The 18924-nt window shown below is 39.9% G+C and overlaps 1 protein-coding gene and 1 pseudogene across 1 annotated transcript; both read right to left on the bottom strand.

Annotated features, from left to right (window-relative positions):
* Positions 1–5943: 5943 nt before the first annotated feature.
* On the bottom strand, positions 5944–6629 carry LOC126611820 (uncharacterized; annotated as a pseudogene).
* Positions 6630–13342: 6713 nt separating this feature from the next.
* On the bottom strand, positions 13343–18708 carry LOC126611819 (uncharacterized). Its single transcript, XM_050280165.1, has 5 exons — positions 18529–18708; positions 14468–14609; positions 14181–14198; positions 14009–14088; positions 13343–13913 (listed from the first exon to the last, which is right to left on the bottom strand). Exons 1-5 carry the CDS (start codon positions 18706–18708, stop codon positions 13614–13616), a joined length of 720 nt encoding a protein of 239 aa, XP_050136122.1. The 3' UTR covers positions 13343–13613.
* Between the last annotated feature and the right edge of the window lie 216 nt (positions 18709–18924).

Raw genomic sequence — 18924 nt, 5'->3', positions numbered from 1 at the left:
ATCCTTAAGACGTAGTGTTCATCCTAAGTGAAATTACAATTATTAATCACAAGAAGCCAACGTCAATTTCAGGGAATCTTCCGACCAAAATTGCATCAAATTACTTTTCTAAAGATCCTAATGGTGATCAGGCATTAAGACAATTAGATAGTTTTTATCCCGGTGATTAACAATTCAAAGTATGCATGCAATCAATCATAAGCGATTAAATAAAAATCACATATTCATGCTAAGGCTCAAGGCTTCGCCCTAACAAAAGGAATTAGTTATGCATATTCATAATTAAAATCATAGAAAATATATTTAAGAAAAGGATTGAAAGCACCTTCAAGTAGAAAATTTTCAAAATCCTAGCAATTCTCTCTGTCTCCAAAATTGCATAAAAGAAAGCCTACTCAAATATGGTAGACGGCCAAGCAATATATTTGCTAAACCACCACACAAACCCTAATCCCCATAAAATAAAATAAAAAAACAGAAACATAACCCTAAATTAAAATGGTAAAATTCGTCCAAAATCTGAACAGCCACGTTTTGGACCCATAGGCTGCTCCAAAACTGGCCCAATATAGCTGGATTTAATGTTTGGAATATTTTGAACACTTCTCCATAAAGCCACGAACCCATCCGAGGTCATCTTGGGCTCCAAAAACGCAATTTAAGCCCAAAAACGTCATTTTCCAGCACTGCGCATCGCTCCTTTATTTTATCGCCAGAAAATAACCGCTTGATGGAAAAATCCCAAATTTTGATACGATCAAGCTAAGTGACTCACGAACGTCCTCCAACTGGAAGTACTCCAAAATTCGTCCATTTGGTCCTGTTTTGTCGCAGAGGAAGTCGAAAGTCCTATATTGGAAATACAATTCAAAGTATCAAAATTCTTCCAAAATATTAACCAAAATATACTAAGAATAGGGTAAAATATATAATATAAAATCTACTCATCACTAGCCAAGAAGGAATAACTCACGGATTTCCTTAGGGAAAACCGAGACGTCTTTGCATGGTCACCTTTCGACATGCCCGACATCGATCCCGAGGTAGCTTGCCACAAGCTACACGTCGACCCCGTTGCTAAACCATTGATCCAAAAGAGAAGACATTTTGCACCCGAGTGAGTATCGATCATCGAGGCGAAAATTGACAAGCTACTGGAGGCTAGATTCATAGAAGAGGTAGCATACTCAGCATAGCTTGCCAACGTCGTGCTAGTCGTGAAGAAAGAGAAAGGCAAATGGAAGGTTTTTGTAGACTACACCGACCTTAACAAAGCATGCCCAAAAGATCCTTATTCACTCCCCCGGATTAATTTATTGGTAGATTCAACTTCTAGAAACCAGTTGCTCAACTTCTTGGACGCATACTTCGGCTACAAGCAAATAGCCATAAATAAGCCCAACATGGAGAAAACCAATTTCATGATCGAGCGAGGCACCTATTGCTACAAGGTCATGCCTTTGGCCTCAGGAACGCGGGAGCCACTTACCAAAGGTTAGTAAACATGATGCTCAAGAAGCAAATTAGGGTAACCATTGAGGTCTATGTTGATGACATCATGGTAAAAGGCAAGCAACGGTCAGAACACATCCACAACCTAGCGGAAACTTTCAACATCCTCAGAAAATACAGGATGAAGCTCAACCCCACCAAATGTACGTTTGGAGTATCTTTGGGCCAATTCCTAGGGTACTTAGTAACCTAACGAGGAATCGAAGCACATCCCAAGCAAATTCGAGCGATCCTAGAGATGAAGTCCCTAAATACCTTAAAAGAGATCAAAAGTTTGACTAGATGAGTAGTTGCCCTCAACCACTTTCTCTCGCGGTCTACCGATCAATGCAAGCCCTTTTTCAAGGCCATCAAGAGGGCACAACGAGACAAATAGGATAAAGAATGCGAAAGAGTCTTCCTAAAGTAGTATCTCACATCACCTCCCTTACTATCCAAACCGAAAGTAGTGGAGGACTTATACATCTACTTAGCAATCTCAGAAGTAGCAATGAGCTTTGCTTTCATACGAGAAGAGCTAAGGGCCAAACTGCTGGTATTCTACACTTCTAAAGCTCTTCTCGATACAGAAACTAGATACCCGAAGATCTAAAAATTGATTTTGGCACTAGTTGTTGCGGGTCGGAAGCTCAGACCATACTTTCAAGCTTATACAGTTATCATCATGACTCAATATACTCTACGATCAATCCTACATGGTCTGGATGCTTCTCAATGAGTGATGAAGTGGGCGTTGGAACATGGCTAATACGGTTTAGTTTTTTAACCCTGCACGGTAATAAAAGCCTAAGCCTTGGCCGACTTTATAGCAGAATTCGCGCCTAGCCTAGAAGATGCAACAAAGTAGCCCAATGACTCCCTGAAAGCAGTTGAGCACACTATAGCCGCACTTACTTCCCCTAACGGAGACTTCTGGCATTTGCATGTCGATGACGCATCCAACTACAAAGGCTCATGAGCATGCGTGGTCCTTATTACCAAGACGGTTCAATGCTCGAGCATGCGATCACTCTAGGCTTCAAAGCATCCACAACGAAGTAGAGTACGAGGCCCTACTAGCAGGCCTCCGAATGGAAAAATACTTGGCGGTGAAGTGGCTTGAAATTTATTTCGATTGCTAGCCAATCATTAGCCAGACCACTTAGGAATACACTGCAAAACATCCAAGGATGACGCAATACCTAGAGAAAGTACGCGAGCAGCTTGAGGCATTTCAGACTTACACTCTCACTCAAGCTCCGCGGAAAGACAACACCTACACAGATGTGTTAGCCGGCTTAGGCTCCGCTTAAAACCACCAACTCAAAAGCTCAATTCCAATGAAGTATTTAGAAAAACCAAGCATAGAGGCGGAGCCGGCAGCCGAGGTGTCACAGGTTAGTATAACTTCAAACTGGCAAGGTTATATTATAGACTACTTGGTCAACGACACACTCCCCACAAAAATGTTGGAGTCTAGAAAGCTCTAAATAAAGGCAACACGCTACTACATGTGGAATGACATTCTCATTCGAATATCCTACACCGGACCACATCTCTGTTGCCTAGCGTCTCCTGATGCTTGAAGGTTATAAGCTTAATCCATGAAGGCATTTGTGGAAACCACTCTTGAAGCCGATCCTTAGCACAAAAGGCTCTTAACGCAAGATATTATTAGTCTACCATGCACCAAAATGCTAAGGAGTTAGTACAAAAATGCAACCACTACTAACGCTATAAGCCAGTACCAGCATTGTCTGTCAGCAAGCTACATCCGTAGACGAGTCTTTGGTTGTTCATGCAATGGGCAATCAACCTGGTAGGACCTATGTCGTCTGCTACTGGGATAGAGGCATGATGATCGTGGCAACTAACTACTTCACTAAATAAGTAGAAGCAAAGACCATGACGACCACGACTCAGGCAGACATAAAGCGCTTCATATAGAGGAACATCATTTACCAATTTGGCATCCCTCAGTCTATTGTCACCGACAACGGCCCGCAATTCATAAACAAAGATTTGGCAAAGTTTTCCCAAACGTATGGCATTAAGCAGCACATGTCCACGCCGAGATATTCTTAAGGCAATGGGCAAACCAAAGCATCCAACAAGACAATCCTCGACTGCTTTAAGAAGTCTTTCACTGACAAAAAGGGAAAATGGCCAGACGAACTCCTAGGATGTTTATGGGCAAATCGCACCACCAAAAGAAGAGTAACCAGTGAGATTCCTTTCTCTTTGGTATTTGGTTCGGAAGCGATCATTCCTCCCAACATCATTGTGTCAAGCATCAGCACTCTACTGTCAAGCATCGAGCAGAATAGTAAGGAGATGGCCACAAGTTTAGATTTAGCAGAGGAGAAACACGAGTCGACCATTATTCGCATTGCAGCCTACCAATAACATATCTTTTCCAGCTACAACAAAAGGGCCAAGATCCGGCAGTTCCAACCTAGAGATCTAGTCTTAAGAAAAGCCTTCATCACTGCCAGCAAAGAAGGCTCCAAGAAGATGGATCCTACCTGGGAAGGTAAGATCAACAAAGTAGGCGGCAAAAGTAATTACACCATTGCCACCATGAAAGATAAGGAGATCGAGAAGCAATGGAATGCCTACAACCTGAGGAAGTACTATGTGTGACCTCTTACTATATTAAGACCCGAAGACTCAAACAGCTTAACGAGCACCACCTCATAAGCCAAGAACTATCTAGTTGTTATGCAGTCTTTCACAGCTAAGTTATTCGTTCATTTCACTCATTTTTCATTGAGGAATTCATAAGTAATTTACAACTTGGCTCGACTTCATGTCTACAACAACTTATTTCTCATACACTTCAAAATAAGATCGCACCCTTCTTAGGGACTCACTATAGGGATTTCATCCCCCCAATGACCAACCATGCTCTTCAATGTGAGAGGGTAAACTAATTCTCTGACACCCACATGGGTTTGCTCTCCAAAGCGGAAGGATAAACTCTACATTGCGATAAGCCAGGCTACCCTAATATAACTAGATGCATGATGGCTTGCATTGGGATTCCTAGAAGTAACCACGATGGTCTTTTTTAAGGTTTAGCTAACTGAAGGATTATAGGTCTCTTAGCCAAATCTGAAAGGAACCAGTCCCTAAAGTCGGAGGATAAACATTACGCAGTACGCCTTACGGACGGCTGCCCTGGAAACTTAAAGCTGCTACCGAGTACACTAAGGTAGCCTACGATTTTCGAAAGACTGCCTACAGCTTGCCCTTCGAGCAGTAAAGCCGAGCTAGACTTATAAAACTGCACATTCTTGTGAAAGGTTAAACAAGGTAGCGTGCATATACGAAGCCTTATCCACTGCCGACATGCTACGTAGTCAATAAGCTTCACCACTGCCAAGCGTGGAACAACTGCACCAAGTCCTAAAGTGTTGTGGTACTTGTTACGCAACCTATGAAATTGGAGAAAGCCAAGGTTAACAACCTAGTGGTTATGCACACTTGTCTGCTTCTGTAAGTAAGGCATCCGGCTGCCAACCTTATGGCTAACAACTTTGCAAAGTTCTACACTAACACCTATGGCTGCGTAAACTATGCAGGCATGTCTGCTTATAGAAAGCAGCATGCCCGCCACTAGTCTATAAAGTCTAAAGGTTAGGGCATGAACATAAGAAGTGAAGAAAGAAAGTTTATTAAATTTTCTAGCAAAATTGATAAACAACTAGCAAAAACTGAATGAGTTCAAGAAAAAGCAACAAGGAAAACAAAGAAAATCCTAAAAGCTCCTAGAATACTACTCTTAAACGACTTGGACATCCCATGACTACTCGGTCGCCGCACCTTTAGTGGCCACGACGCCTTCAGCAACGGCACCATTCGACGCTTCACTCTCAATTACCCTAGCCTGAGCACCAACCTCTCCGACTACTTCACCTACAGAAGACTCAAAAGTAAATGCGAGCAAGTTTAACAGAGAAATAGAGAATGTCACGAAGTCTTTACCAGAAAACTCAAAGTCGGACGACCACCCGAAGAATTAATCTGCATAACCCAACTTGTAGAAATCAGCTTGATTCTGAGTAAGTGAAGCCTCAAACCCAGCCTTCTTACCCTTTAACTGTTCATTCTTCTCGAGTAGACAAGCACGAACCCCCTGCAGCTCCTCCATTTCTTTCTTTAGATTGTCGTTGATCTTCAAGGCACCTTGGAGTTCCAATACTTGAGGCTCAAGCCTATCAACAACCTTCTTGAAGTGGATCACTTGGTTGTAAGTGGCGATTAGTTCTTCATCCTTCGCACAGAGATGGCACACTCAAGATCTTGAATATGAGGTATGTAACACTCAATCTCATTCTCTGTACTTTCATACTTTACTTGGATCGCGTCAAGCCTAATCTTCAAATCCATGATCTCTTAATGAGCGGTCTTAAGTTGCAGAGAAGTGGGGGTAGAGATATTAGACCCTTTTCAAAGCAGTAAGCTCAAATTCCAATTTCTTGACTTTTCGGTCGATGAGTAAGCTTCAACTGCCACAATTCTTGCCACCTCATTGGCATCCTTGGCATCCTCTTGATCAAGAAGCATAGACTCGGCTGCCAGAATTGCAGTTTTCTGCATCATGGCCAGCAGAGTAGTTTTCCTGTACCCAGTCGTATGCTTCGCAAAGGAACTTGGGTCAACAACCCCTTTGATGCTATCAACAAACTTGGCACATACATCAATGTTCCCAAGCAGATCTGGTTTCAACAGCACACAAATCTCAGCAACTTCCCTAGAAACAGACTTGGTGAATTTCTCACGACTGCCTGCACGAGCAGTCTCCTTCTTCTTAGTAGACGAGTCGGTCTCGGCAGTAGAGAGAAAGAGTTTGGGCGTCACTTTAGCAGGAATGGGCACCTTATCACTTTTCATAGTAGCAAGCCTCTCCAAAGGTGAACCAAACTTCGACACCGGAGGCACGGAGGAACTTCTACGCTAGGCAATCTTATCAGCAATCGAACTAGTAGCCTTCGGAATGGTAGGTGCCACAGCACAGGTCTAACAACCTTCTCTTTCTCGCTCTTAGAGAAAGTCAAGTTAATCACAAGTTTAGGAGTAGCCGGTAAACACTCGCGAGCAGCAGAATGAGTCTTCGGCTTTTTCTCAGTAGGCATCTCTTGAGCAGCCGGTGAACCTCCATAAGCAGCAGAGGAAGTCTTTGGCTTCTTCTCAGCAGGCATTTCTTAAGCAGGAGGGGAAAACCTCTTTTTCCCACATTCATTTATAGTAGGCTCTACCTCAATGATAGGATGAGCCAACACCTTAGCCTTGATTCGTTTTATCTCCTTTCTAGGGGCAGCCCACCTTTTTCCATACGAAGAAGATTAAGTAGCCAACGCCATTCACGGTACTCGGAGGGGTTACTTAGAGCAACATGCATTTTCTTCATGTCCGGAGAAGTCTTAGGAGTTGAGCCAAACTCCAAATCTACAAAGGCAGTAGAAGACAATTACAAAATTAAAGAGCAGCTTTGCACAAATACAAAGCAGCTGAAAAATTAAGCAACTCACTTACCGGATATGAAAATCGTTGGAACACGCAGCTCGGAGGAAGAATCAGACTCCCATTCTCCATTTTTCTCCAAAGTCTCTTTGGCCCAGTCATGATCTCCCTTGCTCAAGTTATCAAAAAACATATGGCGAGATTGCAACTGCCCAACTCCCTCAACGTGACCTATGTCAAAGAAGTACCAAAATTCGTTGACGGTCAAATCTAAGTCAAAGAATTGGCTTAGATTGTGGAATCCCACCATTACACGAACTGAATTTGGAAAACATTGAGTGGGGGCTCATCTCATGGAGCATAGCACTTCTTAGAAAAAGCGAGACATAGGAAAGTTAAACCCCAACACAAAGTAGTAGGGGTGGAACTTGATGGCTCTACGAGCCCCATCACATGGTTCATGACTGCTACCATCCTTAACCCATTTCACACGCACTCCTAACGGAATGGCATGCCTATAAGCTTCAAGGAAATCTCAAAACAAGTCATTAGAACTAATCTTGAAGTGAGTAGCCTTGAAGTATCCAACCTTGCTTAAATACCCACCTTAACGGTACAACGGCGGTGCACTGTCATCATTCTTATGGTTTGAAGAAGACATACTCGAAGGAATTCTACAAAGATGCAAAGAAGATTCATTAAGATGGATGCTTAAAAAATAAAATATAAAATATAAAAAATGAGGAAAATGCTCGGCATAAGCAGGCCACACGGCCCAAACAAAAAAAAAGAGAAAAAGAGGAGGGGAAGGCTCGGCACAAATAGGCCACATAGCCCAAACAAAAAGAAAAAGGTGCTCAACAGGCCTCTTGGCCCAAAAGAGGCTCTTGGCTTCACTCTCTATTTTCTCCCTTAGGCACGGGCCTAAGCCCAGCCTCTTCAAAAAATAAAAAATAAAAAAAGAAGTTGAAGACCCAAACCGCAAGAGCCCAGCGTCCTAGCCAGGCCCCATGGCCTGGCTTGTTCTCCCTCGCCCGCAGGCTTCAAGTCTCGACTCCAACTTGGCCCACGCCAAGTCTAAACCACTAGGCCACCCATTGCAACCCTAATGTCGTGACTTCTCTAAGATTGTTTCAAGTCACCTCGACCCCCGTCAAGCCAATTTCAAGCCCCAAGGCTCCCAAGAAAATTGAGAAGACAAGAAAAATTAATTTTTTCTTACCTTGGAGTGGCGTGAAGACAAAGCAAGCAACGAAAGACGATCCTTTGCACGGGCAAGATGTAGAAGATTGCTAGAGGAGGGGGAACAAATATCCTCTAAGCTCTCTCTCTTGTAGGGTAGACTAAATTGCTCTCCAAAGTTGATTAATAATCCACTGAAGGTGGACTTAAATAGGCTTTGAGAGAAATTTATTTCCCTTTCCTAGAAGGATCTAATTTCTTATTAAAGATGGAATCTACATCAAAATAGGAAGCAGTCCTAAGTTTCCTAAAAACAAGAAAATCTCTACACATGTTGCCCTTTTCTGCGAGTAGCCCAACAGGTGTAGGGGCATTTGTGGAGCAAAAAATAATCACAATGTGACACGTAGATCTTTGGATAAAAAGGACAAGAATACCCTTGAGGCACATCGGGATTCCTATGCGCGAGTAGCGGGTAATCATCCCTCAACTAAGTCAAAAGTGCCTAAAATAGGTAACAATTCAAAACATATTTCATCCATCCTCATCAAATCCTTTCCACAAGGTAACTCCAAAATCTTTCCCTTTTTATTAGACTAATTAGCTAATCAATTAGGTAATTATTCTATTTGGCTAATTAATTAGTTAATTATTCAATTATGCCCAATTAAACACAAATCAAGAACCTAGTCCACAAAGAGAGCCAAGTGGCCGGTCCTCTCACCCAAGGAAACCAGCCACACCCCTATAAAAGCCCTCTCATTCTCTCCAAAACCCAATTCCAATTCTCTTGCTAAATTCTCAAAATTCTCCAAACACTTTTCCCTCAAAATTCTAACTTTGGCATCGGAGGTTCTGGCCTTGACCTAAAGTGTTATTTGTTTTATAGGTGCAATTTTGTCCAAAATCAATGAGGAAGAAATTTGCATCCATAGTGCCGATGAGTTAACTTCATCAACTTTTACATGATGTTAAATCTACCTTGAGTATTTACACACTCAAGGGGGAGTGTTGTAAACTTTCCTAGTTTACATGTGATTGTGTAAATCCTAGATTAGAATTGATTATAGTTATTCTTTCCTATATGGACTTGTATTCCTTGGGGATGTAGGAATTCTTCTCCCCCTTATTACTATAAATAAAGGCACTACGTATGGAGGAATAACACATACATTTCCCTACATTGCCCTACATTCCTACAAACACATCTCTCTCTACAATCTCTCCTTGCTGGCCCCCTCCCCTTAGTCAGATAAAATAGGCTACAACATTACGCACATTTTTATTTACTTTTATTCATTAGTTTTAATTTGGTCCAGTCACTCGTAAATAAGAGGTCATAAGTTTGATTCTTGCCAAATGTGAATATGACCCATATTATTGCTAGTTCTTTTTTTATTATTTAATATTAGAGATATTTTAACATCACATGTAGATGATGCTTCAATAAAAAATAGTAAAATTTGGACCTTTGAAATTACATTATTGCCCATCATTTTTTTTTTTTATGATAGAAGACTAAGTAGTATTTTCACCATCTTTTGGTTAATAAAGATGATTTCATTAATTAATAAAGATAATATCGTTTGTTAAAAAAATAAATAAATAAAAATCCAAATGCGAAATTGAAAGATGGTGTGTCATAAAGGAAAAAAAGTGTAGTACTCACTTTTGCGTATACGAATTGATTGTTTCATTTTATTCTTCTATTACTTACACTATTTTGTATAACAAAAATTTACAATTACAATAGTGTTTCGGTTTAATAATAATATTATATAAATGAAATAATTTATAGGTATCAATACATTATTAAACTAAAAAGCCAAATGAAAAATCTGTTTCAAATAAATTATTTTTCGAAAAACTTGGCCTTGGAGGCTTACAAACGAGAAATTTTTCCATAAGCCGGGAATTGTATCTGAGTTGGATTTCCCAACTAATCAAAAGTTGCCACCTGTCTCTTTTATTTCTTAAAATAAAAAAATGCAAATTAAAATTTTTTATCAACATAATTTCTGAATTACCCCTATAACAGTGATCAATTCACCATCTCGTCCACGCCAAAAAATCACCGGAAAGCAGCAACAACCCACCCCCATCGCCGACTGGCGAATTTATCGGGGCACCCCATCTCTTCTCCCTCTTCCTATTTTTGTTTCTCATTTCCCCTCGATTTCTCCACTCTTAATTAGACATGGAAGCCGATGGATGTTCAGCGGCAACTCAACCTCAAATCTGGCGTGTCTAATGCCGATCTAGCTGCTGGTGAAGTGATCGGCCTTCCTATGTTCTTCTTCGGCGTGAGAGAGGAGGAGAAAGAAAAGTAAAAGGAGAGAGAAAGGGAAACAAAGAGGTGAGGGACGGGAGGAATGGTAGGGGCGGGGAGAGGGTTCCAGATTTTGAAGGGTAATTTGAGTCATTTGATTGTTTTCTTTATTGATTTTTTTTAAATTTAATTTTAACTATTTTATGGATAATGACCACGTAAAGATTGAGTAGTTTAAGAAGATGAAATCCTAAGTGTCAGATATTTGTAAGAGGGAATTCCAGCTGTCCTATGTAACCGGCTTCTGGAAAAATCTCATCCATGATCCATGATCCATGATCGTCCGTGTGTAGGCAAGTCCCACACGTAGGGGTCCCACCAACATGTTTAATAAAAACTTTTTTAGATTTGTCGTTTAGTTGTACCCATCTATCATCCTCATATTTTATGTTTTTCGGGTACAGCTGGCTTTCAGCAGATTCATGAACCTCCTTTTCCCCCTTACTTTAATATCTTATGCATTATTGAGATTGATTTCGATTTTTAACGCCATTCAACCGGAGACCTAATATTATCGATCAGGTAGAGACTAATTTTTTTAATTAAATTTATAAATTAAAAGATATAACTGTAGATGATTAGATTATTATTTAAATACTAATTTACGTATTTATTTTTTATTGATTACATATTATTTAATATAAATTTAATTTAAAATTTTGATCTCCCGCCTACCTGTGCAAACACTTAACATCGAAAAAGCCATGCGGAAGTCTGGAGATTCCAAAACTGCCTTGTTATTGCCCCTTCCCCTTTCACCCCACTTCAACAGATCGTTTCTCCTTTTGACCCGCCAAGGCACCAATTATATACTGGTCTTACTAGAGTATATTTGATGGAAAATTCTCGTAGTTTTAGGCCATTCCCAATTTCCCAGTAGTGGGAGTTATGTTTTAGTCTCTCAAAACTTTTGTTATAATATGTGACTCAATTATATTTTTTCCATCTCCAACAGTGTAATGTATATGAGAAATAGATAGAAAGTGGATGTTGGCTCCACAAAAAGCTTGGCCATAGGATTTGAATTATATTTTTCTTTTGGTTGACTGCGTTGTTTGAGTGTATATATATATTAGGCAAAAGTAATAATACGTGTTGATTTTATTACTGTAGCTAGGGCAGACAGGTCGCAGCGTGCCACCATATGAAAGTTATATATTCTTTTGAAATCAAACAGGACATGTGTTCTTCACACTCTTTCTTCCGTTTAAATTTGACCAACACAAACACAAAGTACATCGGAAACTTCTGGATGGACATGATCAGTGCTGCATGCATGCAAGCATGGGGATATATATAATATTTGCACATTAATTACGAAGCTCGATATGACAAGGTATGAATTTTTGAATTACGTCGCTAATCTTGAAAAAAGATGTACATTTTAAATGGAAAGAGTTCTTGATTTGTGAAACTCGTGAATTCAAGAAAAGTTAGGTGATTCAAATTTCAAACATGTCATTTTTGTCCAATCAAGAAAAGTTAAGTAAAAATATATATATGCATGAACTTCAGTCTTCTTAACGTACAAGGATCATGAAGGTTATACATCGCCGTGTGTTCTCTTCTGCAAATCGACATCTCAACCCAGATTTACATAATAAATCTCCAAGCCTTCCTTCTCTTCTTAATTTCAAGCAGCATACTCACAAGCCAAGCCAATCGAGTCCACTTTCTTTGTCAGTTAGAACTGTCAATAAACAGAATAGGACCAATCATCAGACAAAGCAACCAAAATTGCAGGAACAAAAACCAAATGCAGTTGTTTAACTTTTGTATGAACATTTGAAGAAGACAAAAAAAGCTTCCGTATGAAGGACATACAATCAAACTTTTGTATGAACAAACCTAACAAAAAACTAAACGTTGAAAAAATAAATACGTATAAACACAAGCATTTACCTCTATAATTTAGCCTTTGAGTTTCCCCTTTTTGGTTTTCAGTTTTAATTTCTCTGAAAAATAAAAAATGAATGTAGTTATTAAACGAAGTTTTCAATTTTCAGATTTCAAAGTAATAAAAACAAAAATTATAAACCGAAAAACGAAATGATTATCAAACAACCCCTTAATTAATAAGCCAAATGTTAATTTGCCAATATAAAATTACAAAAAGGTGAAAAGTGGGAGTAACTATTGCCAATTAGCTCACGTTTTTGCCAAGTTCAACCTATCTCTATCCATTATCCAATAGTTTTAAAATTTTGCCACTTAGTACTATGATCTAGTGATATTTTTTAAATGAGAGGTTTTATGTTCGATTCTTGCCAAAGGTAAATTTAAACCACATTATTGCTAATCCATTGTGAAGCTTAGCCTACTCCCACACTCCCTTAGTGTAGATACTATCGTTTAAAAAATAAAAAAATTCCTAACCTTTAATATGAATGGCCAATCACTACTACGTTTTACTATTTGCGCGACGAACCAAAGTTGGTCGTGCAAAGTGTATTTCCGTCTCACAAACTTCAGCGCGACATAAATTTCGTCTCGCAGAATCCGTCGTTCAAAGATCGTGAGAAAGACTTCGCGGGACGAAAAATATCATTGGTTGCAAAAACACGACGCGACAGTTTACCTTCTTTGCAAAAAAAATTTAGGAACGAATGTCTTCGTTGAAATACTAGGATACATACGTGGGACGACTATTATTCGTCTCTCTAAACTTTGCACGATGAAACCTAGTTTGTCGCTAGAGTTTTGCGAGACGAAGGTTTTCACAAAATATTTTTTTTAAATTTAATTTTACGTTCTTTTTTTTAATTTTGTAATAAAAATAAATTACATTTTTTTTGTTAATAAAATTAAATTGCAATTAAAAAATGTAATGAAGAGAAAAATAATATATTTAAATAAATATAAATGTATGCACTATGTACAAGAAAAGTGTTTAAAAAGTAAGGAAGTAAAAAACTAAGAAAATAATGTGGCGTAATTTATGTCGTCGTCATGCAGAGGAGGCTGGAAGGTCTCGAGGTTGTCGACAGGCTCAGAGGTCGAATGGGCAGAGGTGTGGCCATGCTCGGGTTGAAGGGGCTTGGAGGTAGACGGGGGACGAAGATCCAGGAGACAAATGCCGGACTGACTGAGGGCCTATACAATCTGTGACATCTAGCTCTTATACGAGGCGAGCTCAGTCCTAAGGTCAGGCACCTCTGTTGTCAAAGTTGTCACCTGAAGTCCTAAGGTAAGCCACCTCTGTTGTCAAAGTTGTCACCTGACTCTTTGATTGCGATGATGAAAGGGCTCTAGGTTCCCGCCGCTGGGCAATCCCCATCCTCTTACAATATGTCCCTTGCCTCCGCCCAAGAGTCTGATCCAAGGTCTCCGCAAGGATCTGAAACCGCGCATCCTCTGGAGGATCCACAGACTCAAGTGGAGTCTCGGGAGGAAGCTTGACGATGGACTCCTGAAGAACCAACTGCCTCTTCTCCATCATCGTCGCCTGTGTAATATAACATCAAATATTAATTATAACATTCATATAATAACCATGAAACTAAATGCATAAGATAATAATTAAAATTGAAGAATACTTACATGAAAGGACTCGGCCAACTCATCCCCGGGTCGAACATAAACATTGCGAAAGACATCGATCTCTGGGAATTTTGAACCCCCTTGATAGAACAAGAGAAGAAAAATGTTGGTTTGAAAAAAAATTAATATTAATGACATATTAAAAATTGAATATGAAAAACTTTATTATTACCCGCCACCACGCCTTCATCTTATATGAGAAAGGCCTCGAACCGGAATGGTGGAGAATAGTCTTTTTGTCCCTATTGCTCTTGTTGGCTTTCACCTTCTTGTGTTATACAACAAATAAAATTATAAGTTCAAATTTAAATGAAATATAAAAAAAATCAATAAACATTAGTAAGAAACGTATAATAATTTTAAACTTAATACAAAAAAATACCACATAGTCGGGCTCCTGAAATTGACTGCAGAGCCACGCCCAATTATCCTCCTAACCCTCAAAGTCCTTCGAGCAACCTTCCTTAAAAGCGACCTGCGGATCATCAAATGTCTTAAAATATTGGTGCAGGTCGCTCTTCCACTGCTTGTACCGTTTAGAGAAGACCATGTTGACATACGCCAACATATCGTCGTTGATGTCCTCGAAATTGTAGTTTGTCTGCAATATAACAAATTAATTACATACATTAAGTAATATAAATATATAAAATTTGAAGGAAAATCAATTAAAAGGAAGGATACTTACCGACAATTGTGCGCGCACCTTTGTCCTCACCTCATAGGGCAATTGGTCTGAATGACGTGACCAATGTCGTGGGCCAATGCGCTATGCTGCTTTGCCGTTGGTGCAGCTCGATGCCGCTCATCGTATCCGATAGTGATACGTTTCTTGGTCACCCAGGTGATCTTCGCCATCTTCAATTGGCGACAAGATCTCTGAGTGTTTTTCTTGGCTGATATAAAATAACGTTAACCAAAAACTAATAACAAATCCTACTAAAATTTTGGCATAACATCCCTATAAATAAAACATTTATCAAAAACCTAAAAATAACATAACAATATATGTATCCAACATAATGATCACAACTGTTTAATAATAGGTTCAGAACGATGACAACAATAAACAATATATATAATAACTATTTAATCCTTAGATGACATAACTTAACAAACTGAACCTAAAACAACAAAACTAAGTTAACCAAATTCTTATCATATTTCATATTTGGTATTCCTTATAAGGTTTGTACTTTTGCCAACATTGTATGCACTGTTACAAAATGTAAATACAATCCATCTCCACAATTTGCATAAGTAAACAACAATTACTTTCAGTGGAAGGAAGCATATGCATTTGAAAAGCACAATGATACGTCCGTTTTACACATTTTCATTCTACTTACCTAAATAGCTAAAGATTGAACTTTGTTGATGCACAAAACCGGAGGTCTTGGAACAACGTAAATCCGATCGTGAATCTGCAAGAAATGTAAATAACACAAGATGTATCGTGGTTCACCCCAAGGTTTGGGCTACGTCTACACTGATATTGTATTTATCTGAGAGGTGAGGGAGAGAACCTCTGAATATGGGAGGGGATGTGAGAGGGGTGAGAAAGCTTCAGCAATGGCCTCCGATAATTGTGAGGGTGATGAGTCCTTTTATAGAATAAGGGATTCTCACTTATTACATATTTGCCCATTCCTTTATTACATAATTACATTTAAGTCCCCTGAGTATTTGTTCGAGATCTAAATATGGAGGCCCTAAGTATGGTATAAACAGTAGTCCCCCAAGTCTTCAGTCAAGAGAGTCTTTTGGCTGGAGACTTGAAATTTAGTCCATGTGTGGGCTGAAGTAACTAGATGTCATCTAGAACTAATACTCGATATGAGGCGGTGCCCAATATGAAATGATGCTCAACTAGAAGTAGCATATGTTGCGAGGCTGCTCTGCTTGTGGCTTATGTTGCCTTGGTTGGCTCGGCTTGTGGCGTTGAAGGTGAGGGAGTCCCTTTTATAGAATAAGGGATTGCTCCTCAATACATGAATGATGGGCTAGAGTTGATGCTCTCTAATAATGGTGAAGGAGTCCCTTTTATAGAATAAGGGCTCGCTCCTCAATACATAAGTGATGGGCTAGGAGTGATGCTCGCGGCGAGGCGGTTGCTTAGCTAGCGGCGATACTCTCTAATGATGGTGAGGGAGTCCTTTTTATAGAATAAGGGCACGTTCCTCAATATATGAATAATGGGCTAAGTCCCCTAAGTATTTTTCATGAGGCCCAATATATGGTACATAATGTAGTCCCCCAAGTCTTCGGTCAATAAAGTCTGTTGGCTGGAGACTTCAAATTGAATTCATATATGGGCCGAAGTGGCGGTTGTTCGGAGGAAATATTTGTATACCTTTCACTAAAGCTTTGTAGGTGAAGCTTTTGCAAGTGAAGCTTTTAAAGCTGGAGCTCTGTAAATGAAGTTTTTGAAGCTAGAGCTTTTGTAAATGAAGCTTTTGAAGCTGGAGCTTTTGTAGATGAAGCTTTTAAAGCTAAAGCTCTGTAAATGAAGCTTTTGAAGCTAGAGCTTTGTAAATGAAGCTTTTGAAGCTGATTGACATGAGTGATGCTTATGAATGTTTATGTTGATTGACATGAGTAATGCTCATGGATGTTGACATGAGTGATGCTCATGGATGTTGACATAAGTGATGCTCATGAATGTTGACATGAGTGATGCTCATGAATGTTTATGTATGATTGATATGAGTAATGCTCATGTATAATTTGAAGTACTGGATGTACTTTTGATCACCTGGTTGGTGATAATAGCGGCAGGCTGCTGAATAATTTGGAGTACTGGGCGTACTTTTGATCACCTGGTTGGCGATAATAGCGGCGGGTTACCGAATAATTTTGGAATACTAGGCGTACTTTTGATCACTTGGTTGGTGGTAATAGCGGCAGGTTGCCGAATAATTTTAGAGTACTGGGCTTACTTTTGATCACCTGGTTGGTGGTAATAGTGGCAGGTTGCCAAATGATTTTGGAGTACTAGGCATACTTTTGATCACCTGATTGGTGCTATTTTGGGCTTATAGGCATTCGCCCTCCACAACATGCCGGCCCATTTATTTTGGGCTTTGCCTTTTTTTTATTTTTTTATTATTACCCTTTGATGGGGTTTATACAGATGTCTCCGAAAGATAGGAAAAATAAATTACATCATACAAAAAATAAATCTGACTCTCTGCTCAATGGGTCACGCCCTTAATTCTCTTTTCTGCATGCCATCACCACCGCAATTATGTCTGCTTTTTCATTTTTTTTATCTTCTTTTGCTTTCTGCTTTTCTCTAAAATGACAGCTGCTTTGGACAACCTTTTCGACATCACCCATTTGCTTTTCTCTGGCTTTCAAAAAATAGGAACATGCATCCTTTGGTGGTCGACAAAAGCAAAAGTATAATCTTTTCCTTTCTCTTTTAGCCTTTGCTTTTGTTTCTGTTTCTCACTTTATTTCCCACTGCTTTTCTACTTTTCTTTCTGATTTGCTTTTGCTTTCCCATGTGCTCTCGCAGAGCAAAGCTTCCCCTTATTCCTCGCTTTTGCATGTGGGTGGTCGACAGCTGAGTCCCTGCTCCAACATCTCAGCATGAGCCTTCAACTACATGAGACTCGGCTAGATTCTTCTTTCGTCGTTCATTGTGTCCTGCTAGACGCCTACGACAACTCCTTTTGGTGTCATCGAAGTCTGGTAGCTGATGAAATATGCGGCATTGCTGGCCAAAACCTTTGGTGGAGGCCAAGAACAAGCACAACCTATCCGCCTGACATCGTCTCATTGCGCCGCCTTCTCCTCCGTTGGATGACAAGGACGACGACGATCTCTTCACGCCTCATTCCTCAGGACAGACGTAGTGGTGCACATAGTAGTCACTGATACTGCCGAGCCTGGCCTTGAAAGTCTGCTTCGAAGCCCCGAAACCCCAACTGACGACTCCATTGAACGTGACGACAGCTCAGGATAATTTTGGAGCATTCATTTTTTGTGATTGAAATGGGGAGGACTGGACCAGGGCCCACCACTCGGCGAAGAAGTTCTCCATCGTCTGATAGGCCAGCAGTGCGAACATCAGAGTGTTGGGATTCAGATTTGACGACATCATCATGGTCCTAGAAATGACGTCCATCTCCGGTCTGGTAATTGCTTGATACTGTAAATCTTGAAACGACGTCGCAACCAAGAGAGAAAGAGTGATACTTACTTGGGGAAGACAACAGTTAGTTTGGAATCGCGTTGCTCTCTTATGAACATACATATGATCATATGGCAAAAGGACATTGTGGCAGTGTATTAGGAACTGATTATCAGTAGTCTCATCTGTTATCATTCCTTCCCAGACTTCTGTTAATCCATTTCACACAACATTGGGGAAGATCACATAATTCATGATAATGTAAGGATTTGGATTTTCAGTTCCATCAATGATAGGAAGTTCAAGCGAGAGAGATGGAGAAACAAAGAGCGAGATAGGGTAAGCCGAAGAAGAAGATAGATAGCTTTGCTTGGGGTCGTACAGCAGGTTCATCTTCTACCTCAACAAGTGGTGATTGATCATCCAGCGCCATAGGATCTGTGTCAAGTTTCAATTTAGGTTTCTCCTCATTGGAATCTTCTGCCTCTCCAAGCCGTGGTTGTTTGATTGGTCGTGGATCCTCATCGTCCCCGTTCGGACGGGTATTGGGCACCGGCGCCATTGGATCTCTGTTTGTGAAATCGAGAAAGAGATTGCAGGAATCGAATTGGGAATTAATTGGGGAATTAGGAATTGGGAATTTGGGGGTAGCGTTTTTATTTTATTTTTTTACTGGAGCCAAGATCTGTGACTAATTGAAGAGAGAGAGAGAAAGCTGGGATTGGTTTCTTGGGTTTTTGTGATTTTGCATATTCACGGTGGAGGTGTAAAAATGAAA

The sequence above is a fragment of the Malus sylvestris genome, chromosome 17 (genome assembly GCF_916048215.2).
Source record: "Malus sylvestris chromosome 17, drMalSylv7.2, whole genome shotgun sequence".
Lineage (NCBI taxonomy): Eukaryota > Viridiplantae > Streptophyta > Magnoliopsida > Rosales > Rosaceae > Malus > Malus sylvestris.
The sequence above is the reverse complement of the archived record's forward strand: the minus strand, read 5'-3'. Positions and strand labels throughout refer to the sequence as shown.